Source organism: Dasypus novemcinctus, chromosome 2 (assembly GCF_030445035.2).
Source record: "Dasypus novemcinctus isolate mDasNov1 chromosome 2, mDasNov1.1.hap2, whole genome shotgun sequence".
Lineage (NCBI taxonomy): Eukaryota > Metazoa > Chordata > Mammalia > Cingulata > Dasypodidae > Dasypus > Dasypus novemcinctus.
In genome coordinates, this window is record NC_080674.1 from 139887923 (window position 1) to 139905914 (window position 17992).

The 17992-nt window shown below is 37.2% G+C and overlaps 1 protein-coding gene across 4 annotated transcripts in view; it reads left to right on the top strand.

Moving 5' to 3' along the window:
• RAD50 (RAD50 double strand break repair protein) overlaps positions 1–17992 on the top strand; it is a 253493-nt gene that overhangs the window by 221138 nt on the left and 14363 nt on the right. For all 4 annotated transcript variants that reach the window (XR_011646535.1, XM_058278397.2, XM_058278414.2 and 1 more), the window contains exons 22-23: positions 4695–4822; positions 6725–6949. Coding sequence is in view for 3 of the 4 variants with exons in the window: in XM_058278397.2 (XP_058134380.1) it covers positions 4695–4822; positions 6725–6949 (353 nt within the window). In the remaining variant the exon portion in view is untranslated. The remainder of the gene's footprint in view (positions 1–4694; positions 4823–6724; positions 6950–17992) is intronic.

A 17992-nucleotide genomic window follows, 5' to 3' on the forward strand; every position in this document is an offset into this window, starting at 1 on the left:
TATGAATTGGTAATGGCTCTCCATATACAAATAAAAAGATCATTAAGATCTACCAATCTATATAACCCTTTTTCAAATTGGTTTGAAAACTTAGTGAGTCTGATTATATTTGTTCCCTTTTGTAACCTGTCTAACTTAGTTACAGAAATAATTTACTAGTTTATATACAATAGAGCAATGCCAAGTATATTTTAAATAAATGAGAAAATGAAGCAATATGGGAATAAGGACAAGAAAATAATGAAACCTAGAGAGAAGTTAATATATGAAATGTATATAATGAAGTCTTACATACTTGCCAAAGATTTTAGCAGTCAGACGAAGAGAAGAAGTCACAATTAGTTAAAATTCATATTGACTTGGAGCTAAAACCAGTTCCCTGAAATGAGACCAGAGAAAAATGTCTCCATAGGCATTCACAGAAAAGACACTGGATAGAGTAATAAAAACCACATCTGAAAAAAACAAAACATGTCTGGGAAGCAGATGTGGTGGCTCAAGTGGTTAAGTGCCTGCTTCCCACATGGGAGGTCCCAGGTTCGGATCCCAGGGCCTCCTAAAAAAAAACACACATACACACAAACAAGAAGCAAACAAATGAAAAATCCAACTCAGGAGCTAATGTTGCTCAGTGGTTAAGCACCGGCTTCCCATGTACAAGGTCCTGGGTTTATTCCCTGGCCCCGATACCTCAAAAAATAAAATAAACCCAAAAATAGCCACGTCTTCAACAAACTTCATGGAGCTTTTTTTTTTTTTTTTAACAGTGTGTCTTAGCATCATTATCTTTCTTGATGAGGTTCTATAGGGGGTAGTATGATTGAAATCAAGAATAAATGCTAGAGTGTTTAGAGAGCAAAGGTTCTTGACTAGGACCACCTGGGGTTTTCTACTCCTAGCTTTATACTCAAGAGAAATGAAAATATGTGTTCATACAAAAAATTATATAGGAGGCGGCGGACTTGGCCCAGTGGTTAGGGCGTCCGTCTACCACATGGGAGGTCCGCAGTTCAAACCCCGGGCCTCCTTGACCCGTGTGGAGCTGGCCCATGCGCCGTGCTGATGCGCGCAAGGAGTGCCCTGCCATGCAGGGGTGTCCCCCGCGTAGAAGGGCCCCACGCGCAAGGAGTGCATCCTGTAAGGAGAGCTGCCCAGCGCGAAAGAAAGTTCTGCCTGCTCAGGAATGGTGCCGCACACAGGGAGAACTGACACAACAAGATGACGCAACAAAGAGAAACACAGATTCCCATGCCGCTGACAACAACAGAAGTGGACAAAGAAGACACAGCAAATGGACACAGAGAACAGACAACTGGGGTGGGGGGGGAAGAGGAGAGAAATAAATAAATAAATAAATCTTAAAAAAAACTTATATAGGAATATTCATAGCAGCATTATTCATAATAGCCAAAAAGTTGAAACAAATTATCTGTCAGCTAATGAATGGATAAACAAAATGTGATATATCCATTTAATGGAACCCTACTTGACAATAAAAAGGAGCAAAGTTCTGCACAGGCTATAACATGGAAGAATGTTGAAAACATTATGCTAAGTGAATGAAGCCAATCACAAAGACCACTTATTGTATGATTCCATTTATATGAAATGCCCAGAATAGGCAAATTATGCATAGAGGTACAAAGTATATTAGTGGTTGCCAGGGGCAGAGGGTAGTAGGGAAAAGGGAATGACTATTGATGGTCATCGAGTTTATTTTTGGGGTGATAAAATGTTCTGGAAATAAACTGGTGGTGATGGAGTACAACCTTGTGAATATACAGAAAACAATTGAATACTTTAAAATGGTGAATTTTATGGCATGCAAATTATATCCCAACTTTAATAAAAATCACCTGGCTTTATTAAAAATATACATGCCTATGTCTCCATTCCAGACCAATAAATCAGAATTCCTGAGGGCTTGGGCTGAGGCATGTCTGTTTTGTTAAAGTTTTCTAGGTGTTCTGATACCACCCCTTAACTATCAATCTCTAAGCCAGAGCACTGGGTAGACTACATAGTTTTCTGTAAGTGGTGTTTTTCTTAGCCAGATTTTTGGTGGATATTGGGCTGCAGTTACACAGCATGGTACACCATTTTAGGTACCTAGAATGCAGCTAATTTTCATGTTTCCTTTACGTGACTAGCTGCAGGCCTTAACTACCATCTTTTTATTTATTTTTATTTTTTTTCTTAACTGCCATCTGAGTCAGGTAGTTGGGGTTAATGTGTGAGAGCTGATGAGCCTAACAGTTGCGTGTTTACATGTTTACTTAAGCTCAACTTAACTTGGTCCACTGTATCATAAAATTCTGGAATTGGAAGTCTAATAATCTGCCTCCCTCATTTTTCAGATGAAGGGAACTGAAGGTAACCTGACTTGCCCAAGGTCACAGAGGTAGAACTTAACACTAGATTATCAGATTTCTAGTACAGTAGAAAAATAATTTTGTGTACTATACCAGCATTATTCTTCCCACCCCTCCCTGCCTCTGATACTTTATATTTTAGAGACTATAGTTGGAATTCTCACTGTGTTGTGGGAAACTGGCTTTCCTGTTTGTTATTGTAAATGTTACACCTGTTAAATGTAGCAGCTGCTAGATGTTGCAGTTGTTCCCTGTTATTGTAAATGATGTTGCAGTTCAGATAGCAAACAGCTGCTTGGTAGTTTCCCAGTAAATGCGATGGGAAAACTAGGGTCAAGGCTCTCAGTTCCAGGAGCTGTGAGTCTCCTGGTCCCAGGCTTGTCTCCCATCTTGTGTCTCTGTCTTTATTTCTGTGTTGCCTTCCCTTCAAGCCAACCTATTGTGAGCTGATTGCAGTGTCACTGCTTAAAGTACAAAGGATATATCTGATCTAAAAGGTATTTCACAGCAATTATTGAGCTAGGTACTGTGCTAATAACTTTACATATACTAAACTCATTTAATATTCATAATACTTCTCTGTTATTTTTATCACCTTGTTAGGAGCAAACTGAGACTGAGAAGTTAAACTAATTTGCCCAAAGTCATCCAGTTTGAAAATTAGATCTGGGATTTGAGCCTAAGTCTACCTGACTTCAAAGCTTATATACCTTAACTGCTGTACTATACGGTCTTTGAAAACTAAATAAGAATAGAAATTGGCCTAAAGGAAAGAAATATTTAGCTTTCTGGTGAACCGGCAGGCAAACAGACTTAGAAACAATATATCATGCCAAAAATCAGTCTCATCTAAAAATGAGATAGTACTTTGAAAAGTCCTTTTATGTGGTCATAAAAGGAAATTCAGGTGTTATATAATACCAGATGAAAGTAGGCAATGGCAACTTCCCCTGTTCCTACTAAGGAAGAAGTACAAGCTTAGTTCTCTTTGGAAGTAACTTGGAGAGTCACAGTGGTTACAGTGCTACACTAAGTTGCCTTGGCAACAAAGGATATTTACAACCTATCATTTTAGCTACCTTTAACTGTGCATTATAATGCTTTAAAAAGGTATGTATATATTTATATTATTATTTCCAGAAAAAAATGAAGGTAACCTTACTGAGAGTTTTTTTTAAAAAGCAACAAAACTCTCAAATATAATTCATATATGGGCAGGGTTGGATGTGAACAATTAAGCACAAGAGAGACATTCTTGACTTCCTATCAACCTCCCAAATCCTTTCTCCGTGGTGATTCCTCTGCCATAACTGTTGGCAGCAAGATATTTTCAAAGATGTGTCCTCTCTCCGACTCCTCACATCTCCAAAGTTTACCTCAGCTGCAGGGGCTTCTGCAGAAGTGTCCCACCTCCCTCTTTGAGGAGTCCTGACACCAAACTTGGGATGTGTTTTCTATAGAGCATTGTCTGCACACAGACTTTTGTGGACCAGACCACCTTTTTTCCCCCCCAAAATTCCGAAGAGTCAAGTTCTAAATTGTCTGTTGTTTGTCTGTTGACAACAGTCCATTATGATCTCCAGGAAAACTACTGAAATAATCATGTTTTTGTTGTTCCTGCTAAGTGATTCGGCCTCTTTTTGAGGATAAAACTATTCAACAAGAACAGCCAAATTTTTAAAACTACAGTTCTACTATATGGCTAGGAAAATATCGAGAAATACATAGACATATATTACTTCTGTGGTACTTCTTATGACTTTGTATGATGACTATTGGTCATCCTGAAGGCAGAGATCATGTCTGATGTGTACTTATGTTGTCCAACAGTCTTGACACATGATAGGAGAAAAATTCAACTAGGGAAAAAAAAGTGGAGGGAAACTTTGAGAATTACTCTCTTGTCTTTTAGATCAGTAGGCTCTAAAATGTGGTTCGCATGCCAGATGATCCACTGGAGTTAGGTATAATATATTAGAATACCTAGTTTTATGAGTAATTGAGTGCACAAAGCTGTATGCTCAGTTCTTTTAATATGGAATCCTCATCAAACAAAAGACTTGTCCTTTAGAGCATGGTCATGAAAGAGCCGTAAAAGCTGGCCTGTAGGAGGTGTAGCACCTGTGATTATGAGTAGGAATGGGCCAACCAGATGAGATTAGTCCAGGCCTGGAGATTCCTTCTTACCGGCTTATTCTCCTGTTGAGTTTAACATGATTCTAAGTAAAACGAAATTAGCACTACCTGTTAGCAGTTGCCTGTTTTGAATCACATGTTAGTAACTTGGTCATTTTTGTTAACTGATTTAATATTTACGTTTAGATACAAGAAAGGTGGCTACAGGATAATCTTACTTTAAGAAAAAGAAATGAGGAACTAAAAGAAGTTGAAGAAGAAAGAAAACAACATTTGAAGGAAATGGGACAAATGCAGGTTCTGCAAATGAAAAAGTATGTTTTTTAAAAGTCTTTAAACCATTGTTTTGACGTGGAGAATATTAAGTGCATGCTTTTAAAAAGACTTGAGGCCTTTGCCTAATATCCCTTAAGATTTACAGGAAGGTAGACAGGGTTTTTGTACAAATTATCTTTCATGGTCTTAAGAATTGAACTATTGAATAAGTGGTATAAAATTGGCGTTAACACTGTGGTGATGGGCACTAGTTACACTCAGTATTAAACATGCTAAGACCTCAGAACTTTGCTTGCCTGCTTCACAAGGTAGCAGTACAGTGCAAAAAGAATAAAAGATCATTGCACTGTAAAACTTTGTGTAGTTTATCATATTGAAAATGGAGTTATTGCCAGGGTGATTTGTAAATGGAGACACCTTTGAGATTGTCCCAGTTGTAATTAATTATTTACCAACTGGAGCATTTTTCTGAAGATTATCTTGAGTCTTCCTTCATCTGGTTTTATCAGTACTTATTGTGGCTGCTACCTTGCTAGTATAGTAGGAAAGATTTTGTTCATGCCTTAGGGATCTTGTAAGATACAATATCCTGACTGAGGCTAAGGCACTATACTTACTTGTATTAGAAGATTATACTAGCCAAATACTTAAAATATTGAATTACCTCAGTAAAGCCAGGTCTCACTTCAATTTAGCTTTTCCTTGTAGATCTTTCATTTACCTTCTTGGCTTTACCCAGAAATCTGAATTATAAAGGATACAGTAAAATGATGTTTTAATTTCATTTAATGGTTAATTCTGTGTTATTTTAAGTACTCTTAATTTTCTCTATTTTAAATCTTTAATAAACCAAGGAAATCAGACTTTGAAACTGGAAGAGTACATCATCTTCAGTCTCTTCATTTTTTTAATAAATTAGGACACTGAGATCCCGAAAAATCATAGAGGAATTATGATGAAACTAATATCCTGGCTTCTAAGCCTCAGCTCTTTAATGTTGGTATTCTCCATGGCAAGTTATAAAGTAAAGCTTTTAGAAGAAACTTTGAAATGAAATAATTTATTCTTTGTTACTAAAGATCTAAACCATATAGTTTATAATTCCTTCTATGACTGATAAATAGGAATACTTTTTATGTTCATTCAGACTATTAAGTACAAACCTTTTTCCAGCCAGAAAAATCATCAAAACATATAATCAGGCCAGCTTTATAGGTAATGTTTGTAAATTGGAGAGCAATACCTGGCACATAAGAGGAGGCTGAATAAATAATGGCTAAATGAGTGAAGACTTTTGAAGCATACATTAAAATCTATATAGTCTACCAAATTATCAGAAAAATTGGGTTATTTTACTTCTTTTTGGTCAGTATTATAGTTTTTATACTTGTGGAAGACAAATTTTGTGTCATAGAGGAATCAAAATTTTTAATTTAATGCAGTAAATTAATATTTAATATTTAATTCAGATAAAATTGCCTTTAACATATTGTGAATGGAATCATGAAGCTTATTCACTATATTCTCAGGTTTGGTAATTGTGCATTCTCAGCTCACAATCACAAGTTTATTAAGTTTGAAGTATTAATCACCAAGACTACAAGGATTAGTCAGTGTCTAAAATTCAGGCACATTGTCAGTGCTCACATATTATGAGAGGACTTTGTTCAGCCCCCAAAAATTAACTGTTTAGAAACCTTGATTCTGCAGAAAATTTTAAAAGAAAATAATTTTCTTTAGTTCTGAAGCCTTAAATTAAAAAAAAGGAGAGACTTACCATATGGTTAAAAGCTAAAAGGTAGTTCTCAGGAGTGGATGTGGCTCAGTGATTGGGTGCTGGCTTTCCACACATGAGGTTCCGGGTTCAATCCCCGGCCCTCATACCTCAAAAAAAAAAAAAAAAGGGGGTAGTCTTTATTTGTCATTTTTCTTTCTTATAGTGAACATCAAAAGTTAGGAGAAAAAATAGACAGTATAAAAAGAAATCATGATTTGGCATTGGGGCGACAGAAAGGCTATGAGGAAGAAATTATTCGTTTTAAGAAAGAACTTCGAGAACCTCTCTTTCGGGATGCTGAGGAAAAGTACAGAGAAATGATGATTGTTATGAGAACAACAGAGCTTGTGAACAAGGATCTGGACATTTATTATAAGACCCTTGACCAGTAAGTATGGGCCTAGAGATATCGTTCCCATTGTAGTGAATATCAACTAACATATTTTAGCCATATTTTCCCCCTTTATTTATTATTTATTTATTTATTTGAGAAGTTTATGAAAAACTCATGCAGAAAATACTGAGTTCCTGTAAGCCCCCGTACACAGTTTTCCATATCATTAATATCTTGCATTAAGGTGTTACCTTTGTTACAATTGATGAAATAATGTTATAATTATACTGTTAACTGTGGTTTGTAGTTTACATTAGGGTTCACTGTTGATGTTGTACAGTCCCATCATTCTTTAAAAAAAGACTTAATCTTAGTAACCTATAAACAACCTAAAATGTTCCTTTTTAACCACATTCAAGTATATAATTCAGTGGTGTTAATTATTTTCGCAGTGTTGTGCTACCATCACTGCCATCCATTACCAAACTTTGCCATCACCCCAAACAGAAATTCTGTACCAATTAAACATTAACTCCCCACTCCTCACCCAAATCCAGCCCCTGATAACCTATACTCTACTTTCTGTCTCTATGAATTTGCATATTTTAGTTATTTCATACAATATTTGTCCCTTTTGTCTGGCTTATTTCACTCAACATGATGTCTTCAAGGTTCATAATTCTTGTGGCATGTATCAGAACTTCATTCCTTTTTATGGCTGAATAATCCATTTTGAATGTATACACCACATTTTGTGCATCCATTCATATATTGATGGACATTTTGTTTGCTGCCATATTTTGGGATTTGTGAAAAGGCCACTTAGCATCAGTGTGCAACTTTATTACTTTTTAAATATGGTATTTCATGCATAACAAAAAATGGGAAAATACATGTGTATACATACATGTGTACACAAATACACATAAACATATACACGTGTTTACTTGAGTTATGAAGTTAAGTTGTAAAGCACAGTAATATAAAGAGTACTCAAAATACTAATCCAAGAACCCTACCAGTATCACTGTCATCCACCTACATGCTCTACCCTTCTTTCATCACCTGTCTCTTCCATTCCCAAGTCCCATAACCATTAACAGATTTTTGCTTTCTCTGCTTTGATTAAAAAGTTTTTTCATATGTTTGTTGTTTTTTTGCTTTATTTTAAAAAATGGTATATACCTTGTGTAGTCTCCTAGGATTTGCATTTTTGCTTTGTTTTTGTTTAGCCATTTTGTGTCTATAGTTCATTCATTTTCACTAATAGTACAAAATTCTGTTGTGGGAATATATCACACTGTTTCCATTCTACTGTAAGTGGACATTTGGGTTATTTTCAGGTCTTCATTAATTAAAACCTTGCTGTGATGAACATTTTTGTCATGTCTTCTGGAGCAAATATTCAAGAGATTCTTTAGGATTTATATGTAGGAGTAGAATTTTTGGGTTGCAGGATATGTTTGGTTTTATAAAATACTGTTTAATTGTTTTCCAAAGTGGTTTTACTCATTTACATCATTGGTAGTATATGAGAATTTTCTTTGATGCATCCAGGTTTTGTCAATTTTTTAATTTTTGCCAATCCAATGAGTTTTAAATGTTAAATCATTCTGGTCTTCATTTACATTCTTCTGATTTCTATTGATGTTGAACATCTTTTCATATGTTTAATGATCATATTTTTACCTTATGAAATGCTTGTTTATGCCTTTTTTCCCATTTTTATGTGCTGTTGGTCTCTTTTATTGATCTATAGGTGTACTTCATCTCTTCTGTTTTAATTATTTTTGTTATTTGTATTACAGATACCTGCTCAATCTTCGTATTTATCTTTTTACATTATTGTGTTTTTTGATGAACAGGAGGTTTGATTTTATGGTTGTTGAATTTATTAGTCTTCTCTTTTCTGGTCCACTCTTTTCATGTCTTGTTTAAGAAAACCTTTCCAGTTACTATGAAGTTTTAATGTTTTCAAACTTTAATATTTCAGCACATTTGAGTATTTACTCCTTATATTAGTCAACCAAAGGGGTGCTGATGCAAAATACCAGAATGTGGTTGGTTTTTATAAAGGGTATTTATTTGGGGTAGAAGCTTACAGTTACCAGGCCATAAAGCATAAGTTACTTCCTCACCAATTGCCACATGTTGGAGCAAGATGGCTGCCAACATCTGCCAGGGTTCAGGCTTCTGGAGTCCTCTCTTTTCAGGGTGCATTTCTCTCCACGTTCAGTTGCTCTGCTCTTCTGTTCCTCTGTGTGCTTACTTCCTGGGCTCCGGCTCAAAAACAACAGCATCAAAATTCCAACATCAAAATTCCAACTACTTTGCTCTGCCATGTAGTTTTATCTGTGAGTCCCCGCCCCCTAGTGACATGGCCCAATCAGAGCCCTAATCATAATTTAATCATGCCCAGGTACAAACCAGTTTGCATGTATAATCTAATATCTGTTTTAATTATTCATAAACCATATCAAAATGCTACACCCGTGAATTGAATTTTGTGTACAGTATAAGGTAGGGATTCAATTTCATTTTTTCTCTTATGGATAACCAGTTGTCCTGGTACTGTTTATAAGTAATCTATCCTTTTCTCAGTGATTTGCATTGTCACTTCTGTCATGTTTCGGAATTCCATATGTGCACATGCCAGTTTTGAGTTCTGTATTCTATTTCATTGGTCAGTTTCTCTATCTCTATGCCATTTCCTACACTGTCTTAATTACTATAGTTTTGTAATATATTCTGCAAATAGCAGAATTTTTTTTAATCAGTCTGACAGTCATTGTCTTTTAACTACTGGATCACTATTGTGATTACTAATAGAGTTGAATTTATTTCTACCACCATTTTTTCTCCTTTCCTGCCTTCTGTGTGTTTATTTTTCCTTATTCCTCTTTTTGCCCCTCTTTCAGTAGTCTTAGGTTGTTACAAAAGTAATTGTGGTTTTGGACCGTGAATTTTAAATATTTATAACCAGGCATAAACACATCTTATCTTTATTACTCAAAATAGGAACCATTAGAATCAACATATTTTGGCTAACAAGAAATAAGTGTGTATACCTGTGGCATAAAAAACTGTCCTTTGGGATTTGACGAACTCTTGGAAAGCATTTTCTGCATCCTTCTGGTTGTGGAAGTATTTTTCATGCAAAAATTGTTGAGGTGCTGAAGAAGTGGTAGTTGGTTGGTGAGAGGTCAGGTGAATACGGTGGATGAGGCAAAACTTTGTAGTCTAATTCATTCAACTTTGAAGTGTTGGTTGTGCGACATCAGGCATTGTGAAGAATTGGGCCCTTTCTGTTGACCAGTGCTGACTGCAGGCGTTGCAGTTTTCAGTATGTCTCATTGATTTGCTGAGCATACTTCTCAGATGTAATGGTTTCCAAGGTATTCAGAAAGCTGTTGTGGATCAGACTAGCAGCAGACCGCCAAACAGTGACCGTGACCCTTTTTTGGTGCAAGTTTCGCTTTGGAGCTGTTTCTCAGTCCATCCACTGTGCTGGTCATTGCCAGTTGTCATGTAAAATTCACTTTTCATTGCACATCACAATCTGATCAAGAAATGGTTTGTTGTTGTTGTATAGAATAAGAGAGGACAACACTTCAAAATGAGGATTTTTTAAATTTTTGGTCAGCTCATGAGGCACCCACTTATCGAACTTTTTCACTTTTCCAGTTTGCTTCAAATGACAAATGAACGTAGAATGGTCAACGTTATGTTCTTCAGTAACTTCTCGTGTAGTTTACAGGAATTGCTCTCACTTGGTCATTGTCTACTTCCAATGGCCGGCCACTACACTTCTCATCTTCAAGGCTCTCGTCTCCTTTGCAAAACTTCTTGAACCACTGCTGCACTGTACGTTTGTTAGCAGTTCCTGGATCAAATGTCTTGTTGATATTGCAAGTTGTCTCCACAGCATTGTGACCATTTTGAATTCAAATAAGAAAACTGTTCGAATTTGCTTTTGTCTAACATCATTTCCGTAGTCTAAAATAAATATAAAATAAACAGCAGGTAATAATGTCATTAGCAAAAACATAAACAAGAAATGCACATTAAAATGATATAAATATAACCACATTTAATTAAGAATGTATTCCAATATCAAATGGCATTTTTCAACAGTGCAAAACTGCAATTACTTTTGCACCAGCTTAAGAGTATATTCTGCTTTTTTTGGATGACACCCTTAATGTTTTTTAACTTTTTATTTTGAAATAACTTCAGACTTATAGGACAATTGCAAAAGTGATACCAACCCATACAGAGAATGCTAATACACCTCCTGCCAGATACTTGTTACCACATCTGTTTCCCACTCCCTCATTTCTTAAAGACAGTTTGCTAAGTATAGAATTCTTGATTGGCAGTTTTTGCTTTCAGATTCTTTATCTTTGGCTTTAGACTGTTTGATTATAATATTCTGTGGCATCGGTCTCTTGAATTTATCCTGTTTGGAGTCTGTTGAATTTTTTGGATGTGTATATTCATGTCTTTCATTAAATTTGGAAAGCTGTCTTTGAATTATTATTGAATGTTGATATAAAGCATACAGTCCATATTTCATTTCTTTGAATATTCTCTGTACCCCTTTCTTCTCCTTCTGGAATTCACACAGTGTTTTCGTATGCCTGATGGTCTCCGACAGGTTCCTTAGGCTCTGTCTACTTTTATTCATTCTTTTTTCCTTCGGCTTTTTAACCTGGATGATTTCATTTGTCTAATTTTAAGTTCACTGATAGATCTGCCAGATCCAATCTGCTGCTGAATCCTCTAGGGAATTTAAATTTTTGTTCTTGTGATCTTCAGCTTTGTTTGGTTCCTTTTTATAATTTCTATCTCTTTATTGATATTCTCTTTGTGTTCATCCAGCATTTTCCTGATTCTTTAGTTCTTTGTCCTTGTTCTCCTTTAGCTCTTTAAGCTTGTTTAGGACCTTTTTTTTTTTTTTTTCAGTCTTTGTCTAGTATGTCCCAGGTCTGGTCCTCCTCATTGATGATTTCTAATGCTTCAGTCTTCTCCTTGCTTGGCCATGGCTTTCTGTTTCTTTATATATTTTGTAATCTTTTGTTGAAACCTGAACATTTTAATTTTTTAATGTAATATTAACAGTCTCTGAGGCATCTATTCTTTCTTTTTTCCAAGATTTATTTTTTATTTATTTCTCTCCCCTTCCCTGCCCCCACTTGTCTGCTCTCTCTGTTCGTTCGCCATGTGTTCCTCTGTGTCCGCTTGTATTCTTGTCAGTGGCCCTGGGAATATGTGTTTCTTTTTGTTGGATCATCTTGCCACCTCAGCTCTCCGTGTGTGCGGCGCCACCCTGGGCAGGCTGCACTTTTTTCCTGCTGGGCGGCTCTCCTTCCGGGGCGCACTCCTTGCGCGTGGGGCTCCTCTATGCGGGGGACACCCCTGCGTGGCACGGCACTCCTTGCGCGCATCAGCACTGCGCGTGGGCCAGCTCCACACGGGTCAAGGAAGCCCAGGGTTTGAACCCTGGACATCCCATGTGGTAGACGGACGCTGTATCCGTTGAGCCAAATCTGCTTCCTAGCATCTGTTCTTAAGTTTATATCCAGCTCCTGTTATGACAGAGCTTTCCTTGAATGCTGGGAGCTAACAATAAAGAAGATCTTTTTTTTTTTTAGGTCATATTTTAGTTAATAGTGATCTAACAAAGGTGGCCCCAAAATCACTAGCTATAACTTTGGCATGTACAGGTTTTGGGAAGTATTTACAGTGAAATATTAGAAATGAAAAACAAAGTGAATTATTTTACTGTTTTTTTTTTTTTTAAATACTAAGATTTTTGTTGGATTAAGTTTAACTTCTAAAAGGTCTCTTAGAAGATTATTCCATGGGACATGATATCTTTTATCTTCTTACATTATGAATGGATAGGTTAACATTACATGTTCCCTGGGTCCAGAAAGACTCCAGGAATTGTATGCCTATACCAAGTGGGAACTTTCTTCGTTTATAATGTTTGAATGTTCACCTCTTTCCTGGATATATTAGAACTACCAATTTAAAGGAGTTTGTTAGTTTGATATTTTGAGATTTTGAAACAAAAGCATAGGCAAGATTTATCATTAAGGAGCCATTTCTTGGTACACTATAAATTATGCATACACACCTTCCTTCCTTCCTTCCTTCCTTCCTTCCTCCCTCCCTCCCTCCCTCCCTCCCTTCCTTCCTTCCTTCCTTCGTCCCCCCCTCCCTCCCTCCCTTCCTTCCTTCCTCCGTCCCCCCCTCCCTCCCTTCCTTCCTTCCTCCCTCCCTTGCCCCCCTTGCCTCCCAGCTATCTTGTAAGTACCCTTAGGTACTTTACATTTTTCACTTTTTTAGTAACAACTGCTGTTTATCTAAAAGACTTATTAACAAAGACCCAGTCTTTGCTAGCAAGGACAATAAATTTATTTGAGACAAGAATCAAAACATTTTTATGATTAAAAACCTGCTCTATACAATAAGATAACTGAATAAAATTTGGTTGTGATGGAAAAAAATAAACCTGGATATCATAAAGCAGGACATTAATGTTGTATAAAAGTTGATAAATCTTACCTTTTCAAGGCCTCAAATCCATAACAAATGATTAACAATAATTGTCTCTGATGACTGCCTGAATTCAAATCCAAGTTGTTGACACTTAGCAATTATTTTAACACCTCAGTTTCAATTTCCTCATCTATAGCATGGAAATTAAAAAAAACAAAATTCCATAATTGCATTCAATATAAAGTGAATATTGTAATGGAGACTCAGAGGCCATTTATTCCAACTTTCTTTGTCATAGCCTATTCTCTAATGTAAATTCTTAAACTTTATTCCTTAATAGTAATAAGGAACTGAGTTTTATTAAAAAAATATAGGTGTCTTTTGTTTCTATTTAAATATCTTTAAAATTAAATTTCCTAAGAATAGGGGCCATGCACAGGAGAAACTGATATTAATTGAATACCTGCTCTGTGTTAGGCATAATGTAATTTAATTCTTGCTTCAGTCCTCTAAAGAACAAGCATTTATTGGAGAGATTAAATAGCCTGCCCAGGATCACTCAGCTGAGTTGTAGAGATAAAATGAGGCCTCAAAATTAATATTTCTATAAAGATATATTCTTAACTGTTACATAACTCATACTTCCTAATTTAAAATCACAATAATCACTTTTATTTTTATATATTTTTACATCCTCAGGTATTAGGATTTCATGAAATGCTTGGTGCTATACCAGGTACTAAGTATACAGGAATGAAGAAACAAAATAAATCAGTGAACAAGAATATAGCAAATAGTGGTAGGTGCCACAATGAAATGAATAAGAGTAATCTGTGGAGCTACTTTAAACCTTTTCTTTTAAAAAAAAAAAAAAAATTATTTATTTATTTCTCTCCCCTTCCCCCCCAACCCCGGTTGTCTGTTCTCTGTGTCTCTTTGCTGCATGTTCTTTGTCCACTTCTGTTGTTGTCAGCGGCATGGGAATCTGTGTTTCATCTCTCCATGTATGCGGCGCCATTTCTGGGCAGGCTGAACTTTCTTTCACGCTGGGCGGCTCTCCTTACGGGGCGCACTCCTTGCTCGTGGGGCTCCCCCACGCAGGGGACACCCCTGTGTGGGACGGCACTCCTTGTGCGCATCAGCACTGCGCATGGGCCAGCTCCACACAGGTCAAGGAGGCCCAGGGTTTGAACCACGGACCTCCCATGTGGTAGATGGATGCCCTAACCACTGGGCCAAGTCCGCCACCTTAAACCTTTTCTAAAGGAAGATCTTTTCTGAGGATATTATACTTAAACTGGGGCCTCATTGGTGAAAGGTAGCAAGATAGGCAAAAATCAGGGGTGCCAGCATTCTAAGGGGAGAAAAAAGCTAACACAGAGGCCAGTGTGAATAGGAGGTCTTGAAGAAATAGGAAGACATTTAGCACAGCTGGAATATGGTAAGTGAGGGAGTAAGGGATATGATAGGTGGTTACCAGAGCATGTCATGCCTTGCAGCCTTAGTAAACAGCTTGATTTTATTCTAAGTGTGGTAGGAAATCACTGGAGAGTTTTAAGCAGGGAATATAATCTGATTTATATTTTTTAAAGATCTCAGTGACTGCTGTGTGGATAGTGGATGGTAGCTGGCCAAGTGTAGAAGCAAGGAGACCCAGGAGACAATTGCAGTAACCTAGGACATGGTGGTGGACTGGACCAGGGTAACAGCAGTGGAAATGGAGAGAAGTAGTTGAACTCGGGTTTTGTTTTGGAGGTAAAGTTGACAGGTCTTGCTTCTGAATTGACTGTAGGGGAGGAAAAGGAAAGAAAAGAATCAAAGATTACTCCTACATATTTTTACTTGAGCAACAGGATGTTGGGGGAGCAAGTTGCCATTCACTGAAATGGGCAGGATTTAGAAGGGAAAATCAAGAGTTCTGTTTGGGGTACTTTAATTTTAGAGGCACCTTTAGACTTCAAAGTAGAGACATCAAACTGGCAGTTGGATATACAATCTGGAGTTTAGAATTCGGGGGAGAGGTACAGATTTGGGAATCATCAGCATATAAATGCTACTGAAAGTGAGTATAGATAATTCCTACAAAAAGTTCTGCTGTGGAGGGAAGCAGAAAAATAGGGTGATAGCTAAAAGAGACTGAGGAACCAAGTTAGGTAGGTAGGTTGGTTTTGTTTGTTTTAAATTGTACTGCAGGTATGTCTGCTACAAGTTCAGCTCTTCCTCTTAGTACATTGCCCTGCAGACCCAGGCTTTCTTATTTGTTAACTGAATAGAAAACTATACTTATGAGTCCTCTAGATATCCCTGAGAGCTAGTGACGTAATTCCACAAAAGAAACATGTTCATTCAAAGATCCCTGCTCTAACTCTTTCATCAGGCTCTGTGAGGACAGGAATTTTATACCCTGTTTCTTATTCAAATTGCTAACAGTCTAATGGGGGGAAACCATGTTGGTGCTTCACAATCTGTATTTGACCTGGCCCTTGAATAATGAAGGAAGGACATTCCATTAAAGCAAAGTGCCTGAATCACAGCGGCATCACATTGAGCAGGATGAGGGCAGGTAAGGGGATTTGATGGGGCCAGCCAGGGACCTAGTTATATGTGTGTGACATGCGGGTGAGGGGAGAAGGGGATGTGGGGGTGCTTTCCAGCAATTTAGACTTACTTAAGGAACAAAAGTCAGGCTGTTTATTGGGTTCAGTTATCTGTTAATCAAATGGATTCTTCTAAATAAGAAGAAAAGAAGTGGTACAGATTTCCCCAAAATTGGGTCTATGCTTGCAAACAGTGACTTTTCTAACATCACCTTCTTAAGGTTTGTACTGTGAACCCTAAATTTGCCTTCTCACCTAGAAGAAAGTAAAGTCCAAAATTTCCCTTATTGTTTCGCCTCTTAGAATGAAGCATGCAGTCAGTGTAATGGTTGCATTCAGTTGTCTATTTAAGGAAACACAGGAAATTAGCAGCACATTTTCAAGAAAAGCTGATTACCATCTGTTATTAGTAATCATCTAAAAACATCACTGAGTATAAGCATTTCTAGTGGTCAGAGACACTTGAACTAGAAGAGAAGGGAGAAAACATCCATTATATAGAATGCATTGTCTTCATAGTATTAGAATACATCAATTATAAAGTAAAATTATTTTGAAATATATCAGTCAAGGTATGGTGTTCTACCCTGTGCCCAAAATGTTCCACTGTCCTTTTTCCCAGATGTAGTGTATGGCATATTAGGTCACACTTCTGAGACTCAATGGAAAGACATAATTTTTACAAGTTTGCATCCAAGACACTCTCTGTGAAGGTCTGGCCCCCTGCACTCAAGGAGAGCTTTGGGATGTAGGCTTTATTCAGGACTTACCTTGTGGCCACCATTTCATCCTGACCACGAATGCAGTATATTTTCACATCAGTAGCCCCATAGCATCAAACAGGTAGATTACAAAAATAAGAGTGCCAGAGGCATTTCACACCTGCTGCATATTTGTTGTTTTGGTTTTTTTTAAGCAAATATTTTATCTTGGGATGGTGGTTGAGCTGTTGCCTCAGTTTTAAAAATTTATATTCGGAGCTTGATCAAAGGAAATGAGTTTAAGAGTTTTTTTATTTTAGCAGAGAATAAGGATTTTATCCAGTAAAAAAAGGTTAGTTTTCTTTTAAATGTGCAACTTAAATTAGGCAAATTAAGGATTTTGAGGTTTTTGCTAAGTAATCAAAATCCCTTAGTGGGGAACATTACTCATGATATTATTTCCCTCATATGAGAGAGCTTCTACTGACTCAGATGCAGGCAACAGGAAGTTCTCAGGTTGGGAAGAGCATCTAATGTAAAAATAGATAAAGTGGTCATAGCCATTTTTCAGCAACCTACAATGTCTCAAAGTTTGGTAAAATTTTAAATACAAGGACAAGGAAACTATATTATTAGAGAATGTCTTTTTAAATAACGTTTCTACTGTTTTTTTCCAACTTAGATAGTTCTCATTAATTTTTTATCTTTTAAATTTTTATCATACTTTTGAACTGATGCTTTTATGAGGAGATAAGGTTCATATGTATTTGGCACTTCAGTATATATATATATTTTTTTTTTTTTTGAGATTCTTATTTTATTTGTTTCTCTCCCCTTCCTCCCCTCCCCCCCCCCCCCCCCCCGCCTTTGTCTGCTCTCTGTGTCCATTCACTGTGTGTTCTTCTGTGTCTGCTGGCATTCTTGTCAGGCAGCACTGGGCATCTCTGTCTCTTTTTGTTGGGTCATCTTGTTGCGTTGGTTCTCCATGTGTGCAGCACCACTCCTGGGCAGGCTGCGCTTTTTTCTTGCAGGACGGCTCTCCTTGCAGGTGCACTCCTTGCACAGGGGGCAGCCCTGCATGGCATGGTACTCCTTGCACACAGCAGCACTGGCTGTGGGCCAGTTAACCACATGGGTCAGGAGGCCCTGGGTACTGAACCCTGGACCTCCTGTATGGTTGGTGGATGCTCTGTCAGTTGAGCCACATCTGCTTCCTTCAATGAAATAATTGAAGATCATGGGGAAATCCAGTTCAAGATTTGCCTATTTACCACTGGGTGGACTGGGGGAGA